Below are 23,456 nucleotides of genomic sequence, written 5' to 3'. Positions count from 1 at the left end.
CAACATATCCGTCCGCTTGATGAAGTCGATCTCGGCATTCAACTTCGCCACTTCGGCCGATAGCTCAGCCTCTGCATCGTCACTGACCGATAGCTGACCCTGTAGCTCCTTTTCCTGAGCAGGGAAAGGCCTCCCCCATCCCCCTACCGACGCCTCCACAGAGCACACCGTTTGTCGCAGTTTCTGCAACTCCTCCCGCATCTCAGCAAGAAGCTGCTTCAGTGTAGATGAATCATCTACTTGCCCATCCACCCGATTCACGAGATACTGGTTACGCGTCGTCAGTGCTCTTAGCTGAGGACAAACGCATATCTACAGTGGCTCCAGCCACACCTCCAGTGAACCCACATTATCGTAAAGCTGATTTGCATCCCTCTCTGTCTTCTCCCAAACACGGGTCGCCATGGTATAGGTCTCCTCCAGAGATCTCTGCTTCTTACGAAGGAGGTTAAGGACCTTCACCAACCACACCTACCCCTCCCCATAACACGATCTTGTATAACCTGTTGGACCTTCCTCAGTGCTGCCTCCGCATCCTGCCGCGCCTCACGCTCTACCTCAATCTTGGCTAACGACTGAGCATTGGCAACCTCCAAATGCTCGGCCCTCTTCCTCCTCTCGGACACCGACTCGACCCGCTTCTTCCGCTCGAGCTGTAGAAGCTTCAACTGGTCCATGAGACGGAAGACCTACAGGCTGCTGCTCATCCGCACCCACTGCTGCCATGCTCAGGTGAGGTACCTGATCTCCCATATCACGGAACCTCTCGGCTTGGCCATTGTACTTCTCCCGTGTCCTCTCATTGCTACTCTCCAACTCAGTGATCGAATCACTGTATCTACGACAATCAACGACAACTACTGAGTGATCGATGCAAGGTAGACAAGACTTCTTATTTTGCTCCTTCAGTGATTCCAGCCTCCTCATGAGCTCTCCTTTCTCGTTGACGTATTGCTCCTGCTCATACGCTGACCCATCACGCATGGCCTGCAGGAGGATCGGCACGCCCAGTACGAACAACCAACCCGACGACGCGACTACCTCGAGCCTGATGAGCTCCTTCCTCTCCTCGTCACTGAGCCTTTTCAAGTCTTCAATCTCCTGTGTCATCTTCCTCTCAGTCACCTACAGCAGTCGCGGGTGCGGTATCGGACGACTATTCAGAAGACCTCATTGTGTCGGCACTGCTGCAAGAGCTCTGTATTCCGCTTCTTCTCAGCCCTCAACGCCGTCTCTACCGAGTCCATCTCCGACTTGGCCTACCCATATTGCTCACATCCTTCCATCGCTGTGACGGCACTCACTTGAGCCTCCATGTTCCTCATAGCTGCAACGATCTGGTCCTGCTCCTGTACGATTTGTCGTAGCATTTCCATCACTCGGGCAGCCTCGTTATCGGTGAATACGACCTACCGAAGGGCCCTCCCATCCCCACCGACAGGTAACTCTTCCACCTGATCCTCGCCCAACTTCTTAATCCTCTTAAACTCCTCAGCAATGCCTTCTAGTCTGACTTCCTCCGCTATACTGGTCTTCTGCTCAGCCTTCAGATTAACGATGGCCTCCTCCTCACTCTTGACTAACACCACCAAGCTGATCTAAAGCATAGGCCTTGCCTAGTACTCATAGTCTTTATATTCGTATTGGTGAGTGCAGCCTCCGTTATATTATCGTCATGTTGCTGTAGCTGCACTCGTTGCTCTCTTTCCTCTTCTTGCAGAACTCTCAAGTTGTTCATATCACTTTCATATCTGCTCTTTGTCCACATCAGATTCACCGCAGCCCATCAGTGACATTACTCTTTCTCAACTGCCTCTTGACTCTGTTCATAGTCTCGTACAGTAGCACGTGCTTCATCTCGTTGTTGCTCGATCCGTGCCAGAGCAGTGACCGCCTGCCACATAGGACAGTGCCCAACCTCCGCAGTCCGCCCTTCCCCCTACAGCTGCGTGCTGCTCTTGTAGGAATTTCACCTCATTCACTCTGAATTTGTCACTAGAATCCTCGCCTATCAATGTTGGGTGTTTCATCATCAACAGATGAGGAGCTCCACAGAACTCATGCCTGTTCTATAGCAGTTACTACTCCCCTTCATAGCGGTTATTGTATCGTCGCTGGCCACCACTCCTCTCTAATTTACTTAACGAAAAGCATCGTTGACACTATCTCAACATGACACTGTACACCAGTGATATTAGGGCCTGCTATTGCTGCAGGCATGGCCGCCGTCATGAAGTACTCCATATCTACTTCTCGAATTCGCACACTGACTCGTAGGTTGGTACCATATACCTGATAGATATCATCAGTCAACATCAACATAGCTGAGAGACAGTCATACTTGATGTTTATGAAGGCATCTTCGCCACCGTGAATCTCAAAAATCTCCAGAGTTTCCTCCACAAGATCCCCCAATACCAAACGCTTCCTTTGGCCTGTCAACGACATATATGCTTGCATAAGAACACCACACAGGCATACCATAGTCCATCTTATCTTTACAATGGATGTTGGAGTTCTTGAAGATGTTGAATATGGGTAAAATCTGCCTATAGTAAGGCACCAGTGCCTCTCCTATCATTTCTGCCGACAACACCAGCGTCTGTAGCATCTGCACGCACGAACAAATTCATCGGACAAGACCGGACAACACGGTCCTTACTTTAAGAGTAGTGGCGATGACTTCGGGATCTCTCGAATTCAGAGCCGTCTTGATGGGTATAATAAGCTGGGGTATGACTGGTAGTATCCTAGCACCGCCTTTCTCGAGCATATCGTAAACTCCTTCGACCGCTAGGAATCTATAAGGGAGTCAGTCCACCACGACCACTACTGCTGTAGACGGCTTACCGGTAGGGCTCCTCCTTCTCACGGATACCGTCAAAGAATATAGGTAGGTAGTGATGATAGTCCAACTTCTCGATATCAGCCTTCCACGCTATCCTATTCCACGTTCCAGCGTGTGATACCTAATCATAAACCGCTCATACCACTCCTCGTCTACATCACCACCAAGTGTAAGTGATCCCATTGCCATCTCTGGACTACCTGTATCGGCAGGTCCCCTCGATCATAGAACTTCCTGAACTCAGTCGGTTTGATAGGCTTACGACTATACGCCCCTGCCCTGGGAGGTGGTATACAGTCGGGTCTGGCAGCCCCTTTGGGCCCTACACGTTCTACTGCCTAAGCATAACGTCATCTGTCGCCGCCCTCTAGCCCTGTACACACCTGCGGCCTCGATCTAGCGAGTCCTATAGTGTTTATGAGGTTCCTCTTGGGCTTATAATCTGGAGGGAAGTCCCCAAAGGGCGAGTCATATCCTCTCGGTATGAGCCCAGCCATTTTCTGTTTATGCCTGTTGTAACATCGTCAATGCTGTCCCCACTGATAGTATCATTCCTACGTTCTTCGAGCATCGTGAGTTACTATCCGTTTGAGCTGATCTTCGAGTATCAAAGTGACTGCAGCACCAGGAGCGTTGCAGGCCTGTTGCATCAAATGTTAAAAACGTGCTAAGAACAACCTTTACTCCGACAGATCTGACAACGCAGTATATGAAAATGAGGAGGAAAGCCCATCAACACCAGACCATGATCATCAACTTGATGGGTGACACGACGACTCCCCATACAAGTACTTCTACTACTTGGCAGAATATCTTCCCTTAACAGTATAGGTTCCTGACAGAGGTGTACGACTCCTAGACAGATGACCGCCCATACGGTGCCTCCCTGCTGCGACCAATGCCGGGTGAATAGTCGGTAGCTTGAGCCGAGTTGTTGGCCTTCGTATTCGTCGACTGCCCTCGACTCTTTGAAGTGGGATCTCCCGCTTCACCCTGTCTTTGATAGGCTGTTCATGTGGACGCTTTCGTAGTTCAGTGTAGGCCTCCTCTAATCTCGCTAGGGAAAGGCGGAGCTCCTCCTCTTGTAGTGTTAAGTTGTTCACACAACTGGGACATGGTTGATACTTCTGATCAGAGATATGATACTACCTAGCGTCCACTCTTTCACTCCGTCTCGGCAACATCCGCCTCAATGGCCCATCGTCAATACGGAGAAGTGAATACCGTAACTTCTCCTCTTCGTCATTCAGAGACTGCCATTGCTGGCCAAGTATATCCCGGCACAGTGGAGAGGCAGTACTGCGGCAAGCCCTCTCTCGATGTCGATGCCTTTTTTCTAGATGGACTGATGATGGTGGTTGTGAGCTCCTCTGGCAAACGGCCGGAGGAGCGACCTTTCGCTTCTCATACGTCTTCGGAGATTTACGTGTCACCACTGGCGCATTAACACGGGGCACGACGACCCGGGGTGGCTCACAGTCCGGCTCGTCACAAGAGGTCTCCGTTACCATTGGTAACGGAGACGTCTCGTGGCAACTTACCAAGGGCCGAGGTTGGGCTGTTGCTTTGACATTGCATGGCGACTGATGCAGGCGAACATACAGGTCAGCGAGTTTATCCTCCCTCCCACCTTCGATGCTCCACCCGTCGTCTTACTGACTTTCCCATCTCTATTCAGTTTAATAAGAGGAGGCAGGGGTTTAGCAAAGTAGGCAGGGGTAAGAACAAGCGGCCCTCCTTTCTTCCTGCGCCGCAATAAGCGTATCTACGTGACGACCTCCCGCATGGTTACGATGTCGACAACACACCTTTCCGAAGACATCCGATCGCTCCCTCGTGTGCTCGGTCGTCGGCTCGTCAGTGCTCAACTCAGTCCTCATACTACTAGCCACCGACTCTGCGTCGTCCAAAGGCTGTTCAACAATGTCACCTGATGTCGAGACTCAGGTGGATGCACTTCAAATACACTACACTATCGCGTGGAAGCACATGAAAGCGGGCAATGCGATAATATGCGACGGTTTGGACGATGTATTGGTGATGCAAACGGGAGTCTAAGCCGCCGAGTCTCCCTACTGTGTATCTCTCCCCAAGCACTGCTCTCATTGCGAGTAGTCGCCTCCCTTGGCGTTTCCGCAGGGTTGGACGACTTCAGCACTCCAATACCCTTCATCATCCTCGGTCTGCTTTCAACGCTTACTCGTTTCGGGTGTGCCGCGACTCGAGGAAGAGCTACTGGCACAGTAGGAGCTGGTTTCGAGAAAACCTTCCGCAGATACTGTATATAACCTATCAAACACTCCTGAGTGTCTTCGAGGCAGTAGAATACCATTCCTTTCCGTCCTCTGATGCTCCAGTGCTACTTGTGCCGAATCTTCCATCCCCATGCGGCAGGGCTACCGGCAACATCCTCGATGCATATAGTACGGCAACGCTCCTACCAATGGATGACGGGTAGCTTTCAGCTGATGCGTCTGGTGGCGGTGTTGGGATGTCCTCCGCTCATCAAGCGTCAAACGTGAGCCGGAGGATACGACCCAGTGGCCGCCTGACGTGAGCATTGTTGGCCACTTTCTAACTCAGTCTGCACCGTAACCAGTAACAATCTGGATGTTGTATACGGTGGGAACCACTATCGGAACTCAATGTGCTGGAAATCCATTTTGGAAGTCTGGAGATCAGTCGATATCTGGGCGAGCGCAGAAGAAAAAAATGCGTGCGTGGGTGATGAAGGTTTCGCCGAGCCGAATTTTGCCTAAACATGCCCAACGGGTTTCGAAGCGCTTGGACATGTAATTCAGGCAATATACAGGCTCGTACAGATTCGAAGGACGTGTTGAACTACTGTTTGTGAACACAAACATCCGCTACAGGGGGCCCCTGTCAGGGGCCAGGTTTTGCAGTTCGAATTATTCCCGTATTGGAATTCATTCCTTGTTCAAGAGGCTTTGAGTGTCGGTCTCTTCCACCAGAGCCGGAATATAATGACCTTCGATCGGGGTAGAGATGAACGAAATAAGGAATGTGTCGTATGATCAGCGCCACGATCAACATGATCAATGGTGAGAAGTTGTTGTGTACGGTGCTCGGTGTAGTCTCGGTACTAGAACTCAGGGTCAACCCTTCGTTGACTTTCTTGAGTGGCTCCTTTGCGTCCACACGCTCAAGTTAAGTGTCGCACGCTCCACTCTTACTCGCGAGGCACAAATCGTCAGCAGTGATGCATCAGCAGTGCTGAGTCTGCACATTCCTGGGGAATAGTCCGCTCACAACAGACGAACCTTCACAATGCGTATGGTGCACATTCGCTGATCGCGTCTTGTATCACATGTACCTCGGGTTACCGAGGATTGCAGGTTGTACACGAAGCTGATTTATCATCAATCGCCCAACACAAAACTGTCGTCCGACTGAGTTAATCTTACACATGCTATTTTTCAGCAATCAACCATGCCGTGATCACGTATGGGTCGCCGATACCACTCGTAGGGTCACTCGCCATATGTGACTTCACCTTTGGAATATCGAAAGAGGGCTCTGCGAAAAACCGTTTCATGCCCCAACCACCGGATAAATGAATCTTTGAGAATCCAGCCCAGAGAGTTAAGACTCGATTACCGGCCGGAAGAAGCCTATAGTTGTCCGGGTACGCGTATCCTTTCTCCTTCAGTCGCTTGTTCACTTTTGTACTGCCACCCAATGGATGGCGACGGAATTTTACTGGGTTGGTAGAAATGAAGACCCCTCCCTTCTTCAGGACTCGGTAAACTTCTCTGTAGCATTCCCACATGAATACGCTGTGCTCCACCACCATTTGCATAATAACGAAGTCGAAGGAGTCATCCGCGAATGGAAGATCCTCGCAAATCTCGTGCTGGCCTTTATTCCAGTGAGTTATCACAAATCTCGTGTTAGCCTTATCGAAGTGTCGAGCCCAACATTCCAGCCCTCCCACAGGGGGAGAAACGTTGAGGACATCTGTGTGAGCACGTTTCCGCACCCCGTTGGTGACCAGCCATTGCTCGATAGTATGATGAGCCGCAATCCGGCCATATGACCCTTTACACGACTCGAACTTGTACAATTTCGTCTCGAAGATGTGGCCCTCGAAGGTTGCGAGCTTTTGCCGTTTGATCGGAGGCCATGGGACATCGGCAGAGAGAAGCTGCGATGACCATTGCCGCCCTGTCCCACATTGTCCGACCACCGCCCAAGTGATGAAGTAGCTCTCACCATCAGACTTGTACAACGTGTCGCCAATTCGGACTCCTCCACTACTAGCGAAGCCGTCTACGCCTCGTTTGTCGGCATGCTCAGGACCAGACTTGGCTAAATAGGTCCAGAAATCCCACGATCCCCAGCCATCAGAGAACTCTAGCTTACGGCAACCAGCCCACTCAGCCATATTGGACAGTCCCGACGGGAGAAAACGGAAATAATCATGCGCCCCTCGTTCAGGCCAGAAAAAGAGCGATAGCATCACAAGGTGCCCCTGCTGGCTGACCAGGCTGGTGTATTTTTCCATTTGTTGCCACGGACTGGAAGATGTCTCCAGTGTGAAGGCCACAATCACAATATCATAGGAAGTATTTGGTAAGTTATTGGGATTAGCTAGGGTGCCCTGTGTGAAGCTGAGCAGACACGACATTGCAGATCGATCCTCCTCCTCCTCCTCAGAAATCACTAGTGTTCGATTCCGGCTTTGCTGTTTAAACCACCACCCAAAACCAAGTCCAATTGGGACCGCATATCTGACTGCGCAGCCACGCCATCGCTCATCGAATGGCAGCTGACCTGGGGAGTGATAGTCTGAGTGCACTGGGAAGGGTTCTTTGCTATCGTCCGTATGACCGCTAAGGAGAAGTTCTGGGACAGGAGCAGAAGCGTCCTTCGTTGTGACTGTCGATGGTGATACAGTGAGACGGAGTAATGATATCGCAATAACGATACCGAATATGATGATAGCAGGGAAGATGACGAGAGATAGCCTCATAATGCTAATGTGCGGTACTGTCAAGTCCAAGGGAGACCCCAGCAATAATACAGCCAACACGAGCATGTCAAGGTGCCAATGTAACATGAATCTCGCATGAACACGGCTGCCCATCATCTTCCTAACAACAGAGCGCCCAGAATATCTCGTTTATGGGTTGCTTCGGGAAAATTCGACCTAAGGGGGACACTTTGAGGCACAAGAACGAAGGGTATATACAGGAATTGAGACTCTCCGTTTCCTCCGCCCGACTCCTTGATAGCATGATATTGCCCATCGAAAATGAGGAAATGTTTCTTGGCCTCGTCCAGATCCCCATGATTCAACGCCGTAATGGCGAAGTTAAGATGTATGATAGCCGTAGTCGATGGATCCTCCTGAATGACTTTCTCCATTCCTTCAATACTCGCCTACCTCGCATGAAGGTGCAGCGGCAATCGCTCTAGCATATGCATTGCACGAGTTCGTATAGTCGTCAAGCCTAGACAACACTATGCCGAGATACCTATATGGTACACACTGTATGCGGCTGAGTGCTGCTGGCATCTTGCGAGATAACCTACATGTAAATGAGGGGGTGCTTAGGATCCAGGTTGAGAGCAGCCGAGAAGAACGTGAAGGCCGAGGCGTACTGGCCCGTACACGAGTGGAGCTATCAAAGTCACAATAACTCGCACAGAGTTGAGTTCGGGAATCACCAGGCCGAGGTTAAATTGTGTTCTCCACCGTTGAGGCTCAAGTGTGATCGCTCTCTTAAGGCAAGCTATTGCTGCTACTAGCTTCTGCTTCTCTGAATGGACTGACTCATCATGATGACATACCCTCGAAGGTACCAAAGAAACACATGCCGACATTATTCCACAGTTCTGCACTTGAAGGGATCTGCACTGCTGCCACACGATATCTGAACAATGCTTTCTCAAGGAAGAGTAGATCCACTTACTTCACCAATGCGACATCAACATCGCCGTGGTCTTGTATGACACTCCCTGCGGCCAGTATTGTCCGAGGGTCCTTTGGATCGTAGACCAGGCTGATCGAAGGGCGTCAAATAAAGCATCACTGCAGAATGCGAGACCTATTCCCGAGGCACTCGAACGCCTTATAGCTATCATCTGCCTTCAGTAGCAGAACGCCCACTGAGAGGAAACTCCTGATAACGCGATCGTCTCGTACAGCTCTCATTACATCTAGTTAAAATTTTCGCGTTCTCTGGCGAGAATTCGAGGGCTTCGGTATAGGTATCGATGGCAGCATGACTATCTCCGCGACGTGCTTGCCTAGAGAAAGGATATGCAATAGTTCTCCAACATGCAAAGCCACATCTCTGCCAGTTCAATGTAGGTGGTATCATGACGCTGGATGTCATTGGCAGCTCGGAAGCTGCTGATTGCCAGCGAGTAATTGCCTAAGTATCTAGGCAAGTACAGCCAACGACGTTTATCGTAATGACTGCTGTTGGCTACTTCTGACACACACCGATGTTATAGTGCAATTCCCAATCGTCTGGATCACGTTTCATAGCCTCCGAATATATCTGCTTGGAGTTAGCTATTTCGCAAGTTGATGAAGAACTTACCTCTATAGCGGCTTGGTGCTGCCCTAGGAAGGACAAGTTCTTTGCCACATGCTTCAGATAGTCTACCTAAGCGTCTTAATAGCTACCCCGGGTCTGGGCTATAAAGCTTTGGTAAGCAGAATGCACTCGTTACGTTCAGAGGATCTAGACTCGCTGCCGCCTGGAAGAGCTGGAGGGAACTTTGTATGTGCCCTTGTTGCTGATGAATAAGGGCTTTGTAATATAGAGCATGCCTGTGAGCAAAGGAATGCGCCAAATAGAGCTATCTATTTGATACTGATTGAGCCCTTTAGATTCCGACAAGGTCTCCTCTATGATCCGGAGGCACTCTTCAAAATCATGCCGCACATACAGGGTATTTATATACCAGGTATTAGAGTCTCGCCTCATGTTGGTTGCCACCTAATCGACCCATCAGGATTCCCCAGACAGCCAACCCTTTGACTGACAGTCGTACTTGCCGTCCTGCAGGTCGGTTCACTCTCGTAAGCTGTGGTAAGTTCGTCATTTTCCGCTGGGGAGATGAACGCATTAATTGCACTACGGAATACTAAGACACGGTCTTGTGATTGATCTTTTGCCACTTGCAGCGTGCACAACCTAGACTTCGTTTGCAGCAGTATGTGGGCCATGAGCTTTTGCAGCATGTATTGATCTACTGAAGTTGCACCGATTGGATCATCCCCCGCCAGGTGTTGCTCTCTCTACTAGTATAGTGTCACCAGCACAATCACGAGGAAGACAGGGAAATAAATGTCATCAGCTGATGAACAAACACAGCTTCTGCATCTGGCCACAGCGATTCTCAGTGAATGTCGTCATGTAAAAGGAACTAATGTGAAGAAAGTCCATGGCCTTGTCATCACCAATGACAGGAGGAGAATGGTAGCACCATACGTGTGATGCACCAGAGCTATAGTCTTTGTCTGAATGTGGCAGAGGAGGCGAGGGATCCTAGGCCGCCAGCTGTTTGGCCTGTGGAAATGCTAGAGCATAAGTCGGAGGTGACACGTCGCTGCTCGTAGTGATGCTTGCCATCACGCCCATGCCTGTGAACAACTCCCCCGTGATGTCTCTGAGGCTGTACCTGGGCATATTGCCGTCAAGATACACTCAAGAACAGGGCATTCCTACCATCAGAGATGATAGATCGCCACGTTCTCCAGTACCGAGCTTCCGTAGGATATCCTCATCGAGGGTACCACTGCAGTGGCTAACGCTACTGCGTGCTCCATGCGTCGGTCTCATGATAGCATTCGAACCTATCATGAGATACATCGCATATCTTCTCTCGTGAAAGTAGGGAACACCGACTCGTGTTTGGCTGATGCTGCCTCCAGGTGCGTTGCATCGATTCGGCGCTCGGGGCTCCCAAAGCAACTCCCTGGCGGCGGCTAAGCTGGTTGCGGTTGAAGCCGCGGCTCCCGAGATCCTGTTGTCTTTGATGCAGTTCTCTAGCGGCCCTCCTCCTTTGCTTTTCTTCCTCTCTTTCCAGGACTTCTATTCGTGCGTTCAACTTAGCAGTCTGTTTGCGAGACTCCTCAATCTTGCATGCAAGATCAGTCCTGATAACGCCAGTATTCAATTCAACACGTGGTTGCTACTTCTTCTGTTCGATCGCTCTCAGAGTATCGAGAAGCTTCGTGGACTCGTCCGCTTGTCGCGTTTGAAGTCGATTCCGGGAAGAGCTGCCGTTTTCAACGGAGGAAGCACCATGGTGATGCTCCTGACGGAAAACGCGAGCAACTGGAAACACCACTTTGATTGATTTACCCAAAATCTAAGGGCTTGCTTCACGTGTGCGAATGCTGAAACAATATAGAACGCATACTTGACATCTAAACGCATACCCATCAACAACACCTTCGTGTACATTAACACCGTAGCCCAAGAGCGCAATGAAGGAGGAACCGTTGCTCTGGAGGGCCATCAGCTCAGATGGATTCATGGATACACGGAACCGAATGCCACTTTTTGTACATACTGGGCACTGGTTTACCTATAGGATGGTCCCCACAGAGAGCGAGAGTCGGTAGTCCTACTGTCTGCCTGCAGCGCTGTAGTTGTTTTCGTTGCCAAGCACGGAAGTGTGGGATGCATATTATATCACCGCAGGTCCCAACAACAAACCTATCGTGATCAAAGTAGTAGGTGTATCAAGAAAAGCATCGCTACGATGTTGGTTGTGCTTCTGCTGAAAGCGCAGTCGAGTGTCGTCTATTGGCCTCTCTGCACGACTTGACACCGCATGAGAAGCACGGCGTGTTGGCGCGCGTAGAGGGAGGCATCATCATAAAGAACCCGCCATTGTGATAGACCTACTAGTGTACAGTTCGCGAGGAAAGGTTCAAACCATCTGCTACGCGAAACCATACGCGCCAAGGCAGGCAGAAACTGATTTGTTACATACAACACATGGGTTACCACAGATTCACCTTGACGATGCCAATGAATGACGTTTTCTCTCGAGCACTACCAGCTCTTGCTCATACCCTGGCCAATTGACCTCCGCCTTCCGCCTTGCTTTCTCGATCCAGTCGGATCGGAGAGCTTCGAAAAACATCCGAGCTCCCTGTGATACCGAGGTAGTGCTTGCAGCCGGCCATTCCCCAATGTAAATTACAGTACAGCCACAAAAGGCATTAAGGAGACTAAGGGCAATAGGTTGCGGCTCATGTGGTGGCCAACTCAACCACAAGACGTCCGCTCTCGGCATACCACGGACCGATTCCAACGCGTCTCGAGCACACACCGGTGTGACCCACAACAGAGAGGGTGATGCAGGGTGAGAATCAGAAACCTCGAAACGTGATGTCCAACCTAGCCTTCGCATAAGATAGCAATGCCAGCCTGTACCGGCCAAAGGGTCGAGGATGGTCAGGGGATGATACGCTTTATTAGACTTCCCCATGAGCTGAGTCTGGAGCCATTGAATATCACTCATAGAGATAAGTGCCCAGGCAAATCGATGACAACAGTACTCTCGCCAAACTCGTACGAGTTGAAGAACCTCCAAGGGCAAGGCGTTCACTCGGGCAGACATCATGTACTCGGCAGCACGACGTAACCGCATCAACATTTCTTCGTAACGCTCAACTACATCCGGACTCTCTCGGGAGCATGCTAGAGCCCTCCTTATAGAATCGAAGAGCGGCAGGAAATGAGGGAATGAGGACCGCTGCATAGCTTGCCGTGACTCATGCACAGTACCCTTATTCAATATCCGAGCCGTTACCCGGTCGTACCTCATAAGCATGAGGTTCACGTCTTCCGGATCGGCAATAGCAGCATGGTCCGAAGCCTCAGCGCAGTGTACTCTCTGTGCCGCCTTTCCGCAACAGTGAAACGGGGATAATCTCATACAGAGTGAGAACCAGATTAGGACCTCCCCGACCGACACACTGTTCGTCACAAGTATGACAATAGACTGACAACACAACCCACAGTTCTCGTGTCCCTCACCCTCCGCAGTGGCTACTGCTCTGGGAATGCTACTTGACCCATCGCTCGGCCTCAACCCTTGGGGAAACTACCGTTTCACTGTGTGTTCCTCTCGACGATCGCAGTCGTATGGTTCGGAGGACTCACTTGATGACCAGTATCATCTCTGAACCTGATAAGACCGCGCTAAAGGTATAGCCGGGGACTTCCAGGATACCAGGGGTTGCCGAGATTAGAGTAAAGATGACAGGCATGAGAGTTGATAGCCATCAGTGGAGCTCCTACCTGCAATATCCTCCTTTACGATCGAAGGAGAGTTTCTTATACTGTGCCACTGCACCATCGCCTGTACTCTACTTCGAATGCACATGAATACCACCTTCGGTTCAGCACAGCAAATTGGTATATCATCAGTACAGCGGTCCACGGTCCTGCATAGGCGACGGTTGCCCATCGCCTTCAGCTGCATTAGACTGAAGTAGTAGTAGTAGTTGTAGTAGTAGTAGTAGTAGTAGTAGTAGTAGTAGTAGTAATAGTAGTATACCTATACTCGACAACCCCAATAACGACATAACCCTCTTCAATTGACGCTAGCCTCGTTTGGCGTTACTATAACACAACATGAGAGAGTCCAGTGAATGTAAACTTACACAACAGACGTATCGAGTAACCATTATGATACTCCTGTTACCGAGTGAGGTCACCAGAAACTTAGTTGCTATGGCTTATCTTACGATCCTTGCCAATAGACTTGAATTTGGCTAGAGAAGGCCTAAAACCGCAGCAGACTCACTCTTCCACAACAACGTGTACCAGTGCTACCGGTTAGGGTTCATGAACTCCTTTACTATCTCGTCAGTCACCTTAGCCCTAGCCTCTTGATGCGTCTTCGTCAATTTCACCAATTCCTCTACCAGAATGTTCTTCACCTACAATAAACAGCAATAGCATAATCCACCCTTGCTAGCTCATTGTACCTCTCCCGTAAGGAGTTTTCCGGAAGAATATTCCTCCCCGATCTGCTCGAACTTCTCATCATCCTCCATAATGTATCTTCAACACGATCAGTGATGCTGATGCTCAAACTATATGAAGGAGACTCACCGAAGATACTCGTAGGCTACATCGACCTCCAGATTGGCACCATACTTCCTCTGCTCCTCAGCCGAGTCCTGTCCCCCAGAGAAGCAGTACTTCATTATTTTGTTCTTAATCTACGTTGATACAAGTAATCGCTCTACTTTGAAACCTCGCACCCTACCTCCTTCGGCTTATCAGTTACCATGATAGTAGTGTTACCGACGCTACCACTCATCTTCGTCTTATGGCCTTGCAGAGCAGGGAAGAACTTGGAGTGAATGAGAGCCGGTTTAAGCATACCCATTCGAGGCGCCACGTCCCTATCGAGTACAGTCTCTCTCTCACCCACCGTTCAAAACCTACCTAGTAACCCGGAAGTAGGGGTCCTGATCGATGGCCTGGGGGATAAGGCACATAATATCCTTACGGTCACCGAAGATCGAGGGGAAGGTAGTAGAGAAGGAAGGGCTAGCTTGAATAGCACAGAAACTAGACTTAGCAACGCTATCAGAACCTACAATGTTAATTACATCATGCCGAATGATACCTTTCAACCCTCTCCTACCCGTAAAACCGAACGCCCCACGTGCCTGGTTGTAGGTGACCAGCTTCTGAATCTTACATACATTAGGATACCTACTCCTCGCATAAAACAACAGCAATGCTATGAAGATTCGTTACATAGTCCCCATATAGTCCAAGTCAGAGAAAATGAAGGTCTTGTCCATATCGAAGCCACACGCGATGATATCCTTAGCGTTCTCGTATGCTAGTCGATGAGCCTCCTCCAGTGACTACAATACGGAAGGCCTTACTATCGTAGAGGACGACATCACAACCTACCAAGTAATCCTTGAAGAAAAACTTCTCATCATCAGTCAGTTGGATAACCAGAGGGACGTCGAAGGTATCCTAATACGCATTGGATTGGGTAACGAACTTTGCGGGAAAGAATCAGCACCTGTAACCACTTCGTAAATTGGAAAGGGACCAAATGTCCAAGATGAAGGGACTCAGAGGAAGGACCCCGACCAGTGTACAGGTAGAATGGAATACCTAAATCGCATCCCTCGAGGAAAGTAGAGCGACCGAGAATACTACTACCTCTCTCGTACTTGTCGAGTAAAATGCCCAAGTCACGATGAGAGAAGAAGAGTCCCCTTCGGAGGAAGCGATGTGCCTTCTTCCCAGTGAGCTTCTCCATCCTGTCAATCAGCTTCTGATCGATGGGTGAGCAGCCGAAGTCGCGGATGAGCTTATCGTAATCGATACCCTAGAAGGGAAGACGTCTACGTGCCACACTAAGAAGAGTCAGAATACCTCATCGCTGCCTTCCACCTCCCAAGGGGTAACCTTCTGACCCTCCGACACACCAAGGACTCCATCTTGGCTGAGCTGCTCTACAGAATGAACGAAAATTACAGTCGCAGTATAGTGCTTCACCGTACCATCAGGAACGTATGGTACAGCGATATCAAGGGGAGGGAGATCTTCAACGTTACTGTCCTCCTCTGCCATCTCAAAAACGTCACAAGAGGGATCCACTGAGACTTTCTCAATAACAGGTTACAACGAAGACTAGGACTTGCCTGTAAAAGAGATCTCGAGAGTAGATTTCTTGGCAGAATACTTCCATTTGGTAAGGTTTATATCGCCCAAAAGGCCAGTAGATTTTACAATAGGATGCACCTATCATGTAGTGGTGTCTCCAACATGAGAATTCGAAGAACATTACATTGCAGTTGAGGTTCCATTGTTCTAAATACACTAACCGAAGCTCCTTCACGGAGTCGGGGACCTTGAAGCTATCGTACATGGTATCAAAGTACTTCTTCTCAGCGAGGTCACGAGGGACTCCAGTGAAAACCTAGTTACGACGCCTAGAATAAAATTTAGTGCAAGCAGGCTTACCTTGAAAGGTGCGTTTTCCTCCACTTTGTTATGAACGTTGGTGACTATCAACTCCTTCTGCTCCTCTGTGGGTTCATCCTATGCGAGAAAGTATGATATAATGGGATAGTCTGAAGCAACGCAGTACTACCTTGATAGCGTTCAGAGTGAGTTTACCGCCACCCTCGTGAGGGGATACTCTATCAGTAGTCCGGCCAGTGGGTATACGGAGAACCTAACACCATGTAGCTGTTGTCCCCTCCAACCCCTCCCCCCACTCTATTACCGTGCAAACCGCTCCCTTAATAACGTGCAATGCAGCATCAAAAGCAGGAGATCTAGTGACAGTCTTGGACATGGAAGGGGGTAGGAGAGGAAGGGGAAAACTACCGATGGGGATCTCCACAAATTCAGGACGACTTCAGCAGCAGCAGCAACGGCCGTGGAAGTTGTTGGCGGAGCGATGCGTTTTTGGATGTTGCCATTTCTGGTGGGGTCGATATGCCAGGGGTATCATTAAGTCGAGTACGCAAGATTTCCAAGATAGCTACATATCATTTTCATATTGATATGTGAGGGTATCTGCGGTCGTTCCAGACTTTCACTACTGTAAGAATTCTAGTTATGGTCTCGATAGTATTCGTGTATTCCAGTTCGTCAGGTATAGGGGAACCGCTGGACACTGCCATTCACCTATCCGAGCAATTATCACAACGCTTATCTTTGCTTTGTATGGGAAAATGCACTTCAGGTCCGCGATAACTCCCGTGAGGCCGTCAGCTAGGGACGTTGGTCGGTGATCCTATTCGTGTTTGTTCACAGCAGATACATGCACATGGTCAACCACATGTGTTGTAGACGATATAAAACTTCTGAGGGAACTTGTCGAAAATTTCTTATTTGTCTCTGTACTCGTCTATCCGAATTCGACTTTAAACTTCTATAATAAGCGAGAAAACTCCTGGGCTCAGCTGAGGGGACCGACCATAAATTCCAGCAGGGGTGCACAGACAGGGTGATTGGCTTGTGAAATAGTCCTTTTATTTTCAGCCGTAATAATGCTTGCAACGTCACCCATAATTAGTACATCTTCCGACCTATTTTACGCCTCTTTACCTCTGGTCGTCCCTTACATTGGAGTCAGCGGATCCCTGAGATCACTTGGTTTGGTATCCAAGCTCGCCCGCTGCCTCGTATTGGAACCAACCTCGTGGTCTCATGCTGATTTGGAGCCCCCTTTATCTACTGCAGTATGGTCGATGGCCAAGTACAAGACCGTGGTAGCCATGTTCACCTGCGTGAGTGAACTAAGAGTCCACGGTAGAGTAGAGCCTTTACCAAAACTGCTGCTAACACTATCGACGGTGCAGAGGCTTCGCCGGCTCGAACTGATAGGAGTTACCTCTTCGCCTATGTACAGCATTCTAACGCCCTCTTCAGCCTCAACGGACCCATTGACTCATCTTGAGTCTTTGATAGTTGGCTTCCGACATGACGACGTTATAACTTACCCCTCGGCTCGTGCCACTGCAGGCTCTGTGCTTCACACTCGACTAAGGGAAGTGCGGCTAACAGGGATCGATTTTGGGCCTAGTACTATCGATTACGACACATTCTCTAACGATAACGGCATCGCTCTATGGCTGATACACTTCCTGGCTAGTTGCCCGGTACTAGAGACTTTAGATGTATTACAAAGGTCTAGACGGAGGGAGGAGAAGCTTGACGATGATCCGGATGCCGCTCGACACATAGTATTTAGTAGAGGTATGCCTACGTGGAACGGTAGTGGTCATCTTAGAAAGTTCCATCTTGGGCTATGGTCCGACAGGGTGGCTCAAGGCCTCATCTATAGAGTATTCGCAGGTTCATTAGAGAACCTTGCTGAATTCTCGATGGGTGTCTTATCAGGAGTAACAATGAATATGGCACTCGATAGAGGCCTAGGGCGCCATTTGGAGTACCTAGTGTGTCAGCGGTGGCTGCCCCCTTCCCCTGGTCCTGATGGCGAGATTAGCATCAATAGATTATTGATGACTAGTCAACATTCTCTCAAAGGTATCAGTTTGCAAAGTATTGGGCGATGTGTGGTACCGTGGGATCTCATCATGGAGTGTATCGCACGCTTCCGTCCACCGAAACTGGAGAAGCTCTACCTGACGATGGTGATGGACGAGCGTAATGGGACGATGGTCGCACCGGAGCATACTGCACAATGGTGTGCCGCTTTGCGTTGTCATTATCCTAGCATACCCTACTTTCGTCGAACCACGTATACGGTTATCATGGACGATCTCAAGAGAGGAAGGGGGCTAGAGTCTCTGGGCTTCCAGCATACAGTGAATTCACCTAGGGAGCTCTTTGAGGAGGAGCAGGTAGTAGTAGTAGTAGGCAATGGTAGATATCACCGCACTTTTCGACGGTCTTTTGCTAGGCACTTTGTGTCAAGCCCTTCGACGATGTGCACCAACGCTCGACTTTGGATGAGGATGAGAGGTTCTTGTCTCTGTGGGACCAACTACCAGTAGAGTATCAAGGACAGTATTGGAATATATACAATACGCTATTTGGTGTATTCGGACGGGGTTCTCGTACGGGGGCGGGGGCGGTCACCCCGACTCCTCCCCGACCAACCCTCAGCAGGAGGCTTAGACCCCCGAGTCCGCAGCCGAGGGCGGTGTCACTCGATCCGTATGGACGAGTTGGGACTGGTAGATCTCCGCAAAGTGTGGTATCTAGGGCTACTGATGAGTATACTGATGACGATGGGAATAGTGTAGAGAGCGAGGCGGGCAGTCTGGATATACTCACCATGGATGAGTTGCTCAAGGAGGATCTCAGCGTCCTTCCTATAGATAACCACCAAGCTTTGTCATCTGCTTCTATCATTGCCCAGTCTGGAGGTTGAAGTGAATGGCTCGTATCGGGTTAATGACTGCTATCGTCTACTTACTATGTAGCATGCAAAAGATATTAGTTTCGATGCCATGGCTCTCTCAACAGTGCAGTGTTCATCGTTGATGACATTAATGGGGACGGGGGACAGGTCGTTCAACATAGCATTGCCATATCAGGTTTCTTGTCCCTTCGGTACTCTTGCTGGAGAGCATCGTTATAATTATGTGAGATAAGACTGACAGGGGGGATATGGCAAGAGATGAGCTGTGTCTACATCGTCATTGAGTAGCACCAGTCGGAGTGGCTCTGTGTATATAATGAGGGGTGATGCTCCTGAGTTTATGTGTCGGGTGGCGAAGCTGGACTGTGGATGGGTTATAGGGTCGGCATCTGCGTATTGTCGTCGTTACCAGAGGGGCGCTAGGGGTGTAGAAGACGGTGACGAGTAGTTGTTGTATCTACAGGCCTGCAGGTGTTCGGGCAAAGTAGTAGCGACGGGATGGCTCTTGAGGATGTCAGGCACGCCTATGCTGGCAGTAGCTCTGTTGTTCGCGGAGATATAGTTGGGGTTGGACGAGCTCTGCAACTCTAGCAGCGGCAATAGGAATGTTAAGGGGAGGCTTCCGGATAAGCTCTCTCGATGCACGTGATAATCCTTCTGAGTATGCTTCTGTTGATGGGATTAATACACAGCTAAGGCACATGTCAGGCGGGGGACATCCCGAGAGGGCAGCGGCCTATTGCCATCAGGTTTGATAACCACTACGCCAGATCGCTATGGGATGGTGAATATCCTGAGTTTGTATACCTACAATGATCGCGTTTTGATGATATTCTCGTACTGGAGAAGACGGTAGATCGTCACTCGATCTTATCGCCACTCGCAGTATGCTCTACGAATGCATAGAGAGGGCATGATACGCATAGGATGGGTAATGCTATGGGAGAAGTCACCTGGTTTAATTCATTCATCGTTACGTATAGTACGTAAGCATAGTATACTGAGCAGAACTTGTCAATAAGCAAGTGCATGCACAGTTCTTCCTGTCTGAGCTGGGCGATGTTGATGTGATACGAGATGGTGGAGGAGACATTGGAAGTATGGGGGGAGCGATATACTGAGGAAGATCTATCCGAGGCCCTGCAGGAGGTAACTAGTATCGAGGAGAGTATACCATGTTGGTACAGCCTAAGTAGGGTAGTGTTGTGCACGTAGTGAGGGTCTTCTCCCGCAGCAGCGTACGCTGTCGCCTAGTACTACTATCGGTCATGCTCATGGCGAGTTGGCATCATGGGGGCATGTGCTATTTGGGCTCATTAATGACTTCCAGCGGCTGTTGGGGAGGGTTGGGGGTATATGGCAGAGGACAGGGCCGTTAGTACGGATGAGTTACCCGTTACTCACCTTTGTACAGAGAGTTCTAACGCCTTAGAGGCCTGGAATTGGAGGCTCGTGTAACAGTTACGGCACCGTGTTGGTGGCTGCTTCGCGCTCACGACAGCTTTTGTTGTTTGCTCTGACTTGGATACAGCTGAGGGGCAGTCCTACAGCCAATGTCTTGTGGTGATACACACCCTGGGTATGTCACCACAGGCATCCGTTAGGAAGAGGGGTGAAATGCTGTAGGGTGAGCATCTTCTAGAGGCATTCGAGATGCTACAGCTGGGTGCATCCTCGCAACGAGTACAGCCTGAACTGGGGGTTGTCTTGGAGGGCTTTTTTCCGTTCCTGGCACGTGGCGATCAATCACCCAACTGTCTATAGTATTGTGTGTTGTAGTATTTACATGTTACTTGAGTAGTTGTTATCATTGTGCAGTTTAGTGTGGATGGCGAAGGTTTACCGTAGTGTTGCTTCTCTACTTCCCTCTCCGCCATGGCTAGTCGGAAGAAATACTACGTCCTTCTTCTGGACGTGGGTAGAACCATGTCCGATACCTGTCCTTCTACATCACAGCAGCCACAAGCAGGTCGTACCAAGATGGACCTTGCGATAGAGGCGGCAAAATTGTTCGTAAAAGGGTTGCCTTAGGGGGGATGAGTCCATGAGGGCTTGCAGTAGATACAGCAGAAGCTGATACTGGGTGGTAAGAGTACACAAGTAGCATTGGTGTTGATAGGGAGTCAAAGGACACGTAATAGATTACAACATGGTGGATATCAAAACATAGAGGTTATCAAGGACCTTGCAGTGCCTGATATAGACTTTGTAATAGCATCCTACTATAATTGCCCTCACCGTTTCATCAGTTGCGCTGTCTCACTTCTATCGATTATGGCAGTCCGTACACAGCAGATGTGGTTGGTGGTCTGATAGTAGCGCTAGATATGATACACAGTGCTACCGAGAAGAGTAAGGCGAGGTGAGGTATGATGGCCACAGTAGTGGGGACTAGTGCTTTGGTCTGTTAGGTCCCAAAGAACGGTCCTTATCCTGACCGATGGGTGCACTCCAGTACAGGGTGCTGCTGATTTGCCTAGCATAGTGCAGCGGATGAACGAGATCAATGTAGAGCCTATCATTGCCACCTTCGGGAGTAAGGCACTGTGGACTGTTCCTCGTGTATGATGCCTCTCAGCGCCTTTGCCTGAGGTCCATGCTGTACTTGAGTCGGTAGCGGCTCGATCAGAGAAGGGACAGTATCTGCAGGAGGAAGCACTATTCGAGTTATTAACACAGGTCGGGCTTGGCAGCTATTGATTCGGATTGATGTGTTTGCTGATAGGTTAGGAGCAAAGACACACAACAGATATCCAAATGTCGGGTTGACCTCGAACTGACGAAGTATATGAAGATCCCTATATGGTGTTATCTCAAGACTAGTAAAGTGACGCTGCCAACACTGAAGAAGGAAAGTATGGTAGAGTTAGTAGTACCCAGTTGGACTTGGTGTTTCGAGGTACTCACACTTCAGCAGCTGTGAAGATGGATAGAGTGTACTACGCTGTAGATGACCCCGATGGAGAAGCCATACCTGCTGAAGAGAGTACTAGGACAGAAACACGTATCAGTGTGAACTGCTGCTGTTATTTTAGGAGCGAAAGCATACAAGTACGGTTCGCAGTTCGTGCGGTTCGAGCCCTACGATGAGGCATCGTTGAAGTACCATTCGGACAAGTGTCTCACCATGCTTGGCTTTGCCCGATCGGAGACGATCCCCGAGGAGTAGTGAGGTCCTCTGCATGGCAACTACAGTGGTGGGTTGATTTCAGGTTGATGATAGGGGAGTCCATTGAGTGCGTAGCAGCTGAGCCCAACAACGTCGATGCTGCTAAGGCGCTGAGTAGTCTTATCAAGGCTATGGATGCCATGGGAGTGGTAGTACTCTATCTTTGCTGCTGAAATACGTGTCGCTAGGCTGACTTTAGTATATGCTGGCTCGCTACTGCTTCCGCAACGACGTTAAGCCAAAGTACGTTTGTCTGGCCCCTCACATTTCCGAACGGTGAGTTCATCTGTCCGTTCCTCCCTTGAGGAGGTAGCCTCTTCACAGTCACACCTGTCTGTATATGAATCAACTACCATATAGTGATGATGTCCGTACTGATGGTATTATATTCGATGATTTCGATACGGACTTGACAGACAAGGAGACGATTGCTATCGATGTATGGCATCCTCATCATCACGTTCTGCCAACCTCACGCTGTGCTTTGTATGTTAGAGGCTTATGGATAGTATGGACTTGGAGGATGATGGGGACTATCATGAACTACTGAAGATGAAACAAATCTTCAACCCGACACTACTCCGATTTTGGCGCACGGTATTGATAGTAAGGAGCAACAGTGACGCTGGATGGCTGATCTGTAGGTCGTACGAAGAGCAGAGGATCCTGAGGCACCAATAGTGGGAATTGACAAGCAGATTGATGCGTGAGCTACTGTTGCTGCTATCGTGGGGACAAAAGGGATGTCGTTTAGGTGTCTCCATCCAGAGAGGATCATTGAGGCACGCTTCTTGAAAGATGTCAATGCGTTAAGGGAAGTATTTACTTTAGTGAAAGTACCAGTTGATAAGAAGAAGACCAAAAGGTGGGGATGGAGAGTATGTGTGGCTGCGACCAATACCTTGCTATTAGGTACTGGAGGGATGCCGTCGATCGAGAGGCAGAGGGGTCGTCGAAGAAACCTCCCAGTGTGGATCCTACTAAACTGGTGGGTCTGATGTGTCCTCTCTTCGTAGAGATAGCGATAGGGTGTAGGTCTTTGACTTCCCGACATCGGACTCTATTCCAGGGGGAGCGCCCTCGACTTCGGCACAGCAGCAGAGTGGTGAGGGAGGAAGGGCAGAGATGTTCCCACAAGTTCAGATAGGAATGGTATCCCCAGTGAGGGACTTCACAACAGCTGTGTATGGTGAGTCGAGGAATTTGAGGAGTTTACTACCGACAGTGTTGAGGCAGGCTCTGGGGTCACTAGTGCTTTGCTGGGTGAAGCCTTCCAGAAGATGACCACAGTAACGGTGCGGCTATTGCAACAGCCCGGCTACGAGTAAGGCCGTCTTACTTAGTTCGGCGGTCCCTAATCCCTCCCAGTTACGTTGACAAGGCAGTGGACTGTATGATAGCAATGAAGCAGGCAGCGATATGCTATGGTGATGACCCGATAGCTGTGGAAAGTTACCATAGGTGGGGGGTCTGCAGGTTGTGTGCATCGAGACTGCTCTATGTAGGTTATTGGATGATACTCTGGCGAAGTGCAAGGACAATACATACCTCTGGGAG

General features: G+C 49.7%; 7 protein-coding genes across 7 annotated transcripts in view; 2 read left to right on the top strand and 5 right to left on the bottom strand.

Annotated features, from left to right (window-relative positions):
* Pmar_PMAR023672 (hypothetical protein, conserved) overlaps positions 1–3,498 on the bottom strand; it is a gene marked incomplete at both ends in the record, with an annotated part of 3,844 nt that extends 346 nt beyond the window's left edge. The window contains 19 exons of the mRNA XM_002785903.1: positions 99–294; positions 349–456; positions 504–689; positions 742–987; positions 1,042–1,125; positions 1,170–1,259; positions 1,305–1,409; positions 1,455–1,579; positions 1,624–1,751; positions 1,800–1,894; positions 1,944–1,983; positions 2,251–2,292; positions 2,342–2,435; positions 2,482–2,611; positions 2,663–2,801; positions 2,851–2,969; positions 3,049–3,186; positions 3,232–3,358; positions 3,407–3,498. Coding sequence (XP_002785949.1) covers positions 99–294; positions 349–456; positions 504–689; positions 742–987; positions 1,042–1,125; positions 1,170–1,259; positions 1,305–1,409; positions 1,455–1,579; positions 1,624–1,751; positions 1,800–1,894; positions 1,944–1,983; positions 2,251–2,292; positions 2,342–2,435; positions 2,482–2,611; positions 2,663–2,801; positions 2,851–2,969; positions 3,049–3,186; positions 3,232–3,358; positions 3,407–3,498 — 2,284 coding nt within the window. The remainder of the gene's footprint in view (positions 1–98; positions 295–348; positions 457–503; positions 690–741; positions 988–1,041; positions 1,126–1,169; positions 1,260–1,304; positions 1,410–1,454; positions 1,580–1,623; positions 1,752–1,799; positions 1,895–1,943; positions 1,984–2,250; positions 2,293–2,341; positions 2,436–2,481; positions 2,612–2,662; positions 2,802–2,850; positions 2,970–3,048; positions 3,187–3,231; positions 3,359–3,406) is intronic.
* A 2,780-nt stretch (positions 3,499–6,278) lies between these two features.
* Positions 6,279–7,253, bottom strand: Pmar_PMAR023671 (hypothetical protein; the record flags this gene model as incomplete). Its single annotated transcript, XM_002785902.1, has 1 exon — positions 6,279–7,253. One exon carries the CDS (start codon positions 7,251–7,253, stop codon positions 6,279–6,281), a length of 975 nt encoding a protein of 324 aa, XP_002785948.1.
* A 278-nt stretch (positions 7,254–7,531) lies between these two features.
* On the bottom strand, positions 7,532–13,330 carry Pmar_PMAR023670 (bardet-biedl syndrome 4, bbs4, putative; the record flags this gene model as incomplete). Its single annotated transcript, XM_002785901.1, has 23 exons — positions 7,532–7,747; positions 8,256–8,322; positions 8,405–8,493; positions 8,540–8,631; positions 8,663–8,745; positions 8,785–8,874; positions 8,920–8,980; positions 9,030–9,121; positions 9,165–9,257; positions 9,308–9,378; positions 9,421–9,486; positions 9,554–9,653; positions 9,698–9,822; positions 10,555–10,682; positions 10,735–10,985; positions 11,025–11,146; positions 11,194–11,258; positions 11,302–11,419; positions 11,463–11,550; positions 11,856–12,821; positions 12,962–13,033; positions 13,147–13,214; positions 13,241–13,330. 23 exons carry the CDS (start codon positions 13,328–13,330, stop codon positions 7,532–7,534), a joined length of 3,213 nt encoding a protein of 1,070 aa, XP_002785947.1.
* A 242-nt stretch (positions 13,331–13,572) lies between these two features.
* Pmar_PMAR023669 (IFP53, putative) lies at positions 13,573–15,459 on the bottom strand (the record flags this gene model as incomplete). Its single annotated transcript, XM_002785900.1, has 12 exons — positions 13,573–13,633; positions 13,684–13,790; positions 13,839–13,914; positions 13,966–14,075; positions 14,123–14,261; positions 14,305–14,455; positions 14,507–14,577; positions 14,623–14,735; positions 14,785–14,853; positions 14,903–14,997; positions 15,046–15,214; positions 15,262–15,459. 12 exons carry the CDS (start codon positions 15,457–15,459, stop codon positions 13,573–13,575), a joined length of 1,359 nt encoding a protein of 452 aa, XP_002785946.1.
* Positions 15,460–15,519: 60 nt separating this feature from the next.
* Positions 15,520–16,189, bottom strand: Pmar_PMAR023668 (conserved hypothetical protein; the record flags this gene model as incomplete). Its single annotated transcript, XM_002785899.1, has 5 exons — positions 15,520–15,630; positions 15,677–15,808; positions 15,853–15,930; positions 15,983–16,066; positions 16,118–16,189. The coding sequence occupies 5 exons, from the start codon at positions 16,187–16,189 to the stop codon at positions 15,520–15,522; spliced, it is 477 nt and encodes a 158-aa protein (XP_002785945.1).
* Positions 16,190–17,778: 1,589 nt separating this feature from the next.
* Pmar_PMAR023667 (hypothetical protein) lies at positions 17,779–18,803 on the top strand. The gene is made up of 2 exons (XM_002785898.1): positions 17,779–18,206; positions 18,266–18,803. Exons 1-2 carry the CDS (start codon positions 17,865–17,867, stop codon positions 18,737–18,739), a joined length of 816 nt encoding a protein of 271 aa, XP_002785944.1. The 5' UTR covers positions 17,779–17,864; the 3' UTR covers positions 18,740–18,803.
* A 1,773-nt stretch (positions 18,804–20,576) lies between these two features.
* On the top strand, positions 20,577–23,227 carry Pmar_PMAR023666 (ATP-dependent DNA helicase 2 subunit, putative; the record flags this gene model as incomplete). Its single annotated transcript, XM_002785897.1, has 17 exons — positions 20,577–20,743; positions 20,792–20,938; positions 20,980–21,092; positions 21,142–21,266; positions 21,309–21,409; positions 21,456–21,585; positions 21,630–21,716; positions 21,766–21,895; positions 21,943–22,048; positions 22,099–22,175; positions 22,224–22,338; positions 22,395–22,496; positions 22,544–22,605; positions 22,654–22,764; positions 22,812–22,887; positions 22,935–23,088; positions 23,136–23,227. The coding sequence occupies exons 1-17, from the start codon at positions 20,606–20,608 to the stop codon at positions 23,225–23,227; spliced, it is 1,866 nt and encodes a 621-aa protein (XP_002785943.1). The 5' UTR covers positions 20,577–20,605.
* Between the last annotated feature and the right edge of the window lie 229 nt (positions 23,228–23,456).

Source organism: Perkinsus marinus, assembly GCF_000006405.1.
Source record: "Perkinsus marinus ATCC 50983 genomic scaffold scf_1104296931952, whole genome shotgun sequence".
Classification (NCBI taxonomy): Eukaryota; Perkinsozoa; order Perkinsida; family Perkinsidae; genus Perkinsus; species Perkinsus marinus.
The sequence above is the reverse complement of the archived record's forward strand: the minus strand, read 5'-3'. Positions and strand labels throughout refer to the sequence as shown.

Excerpts from the sequence above, each read along its gene's own strand:
- Pmar_PMAR023667 (XM_002785898.1), top strand. The coding sequence starts at position 17,865 with ATGACTAGTCAACATTCTCTCAAAGGTATCAGTTTGCAAAGTATTGGG. Across the intron at positions 18,207-18,265 it reads AGCTCTTTGAGGAGGAGCAG|GCACTTTGTGTCAAGCCCTT; the intron begins GTAGTAGTAGTA and ends GTCTTTTGCTAG.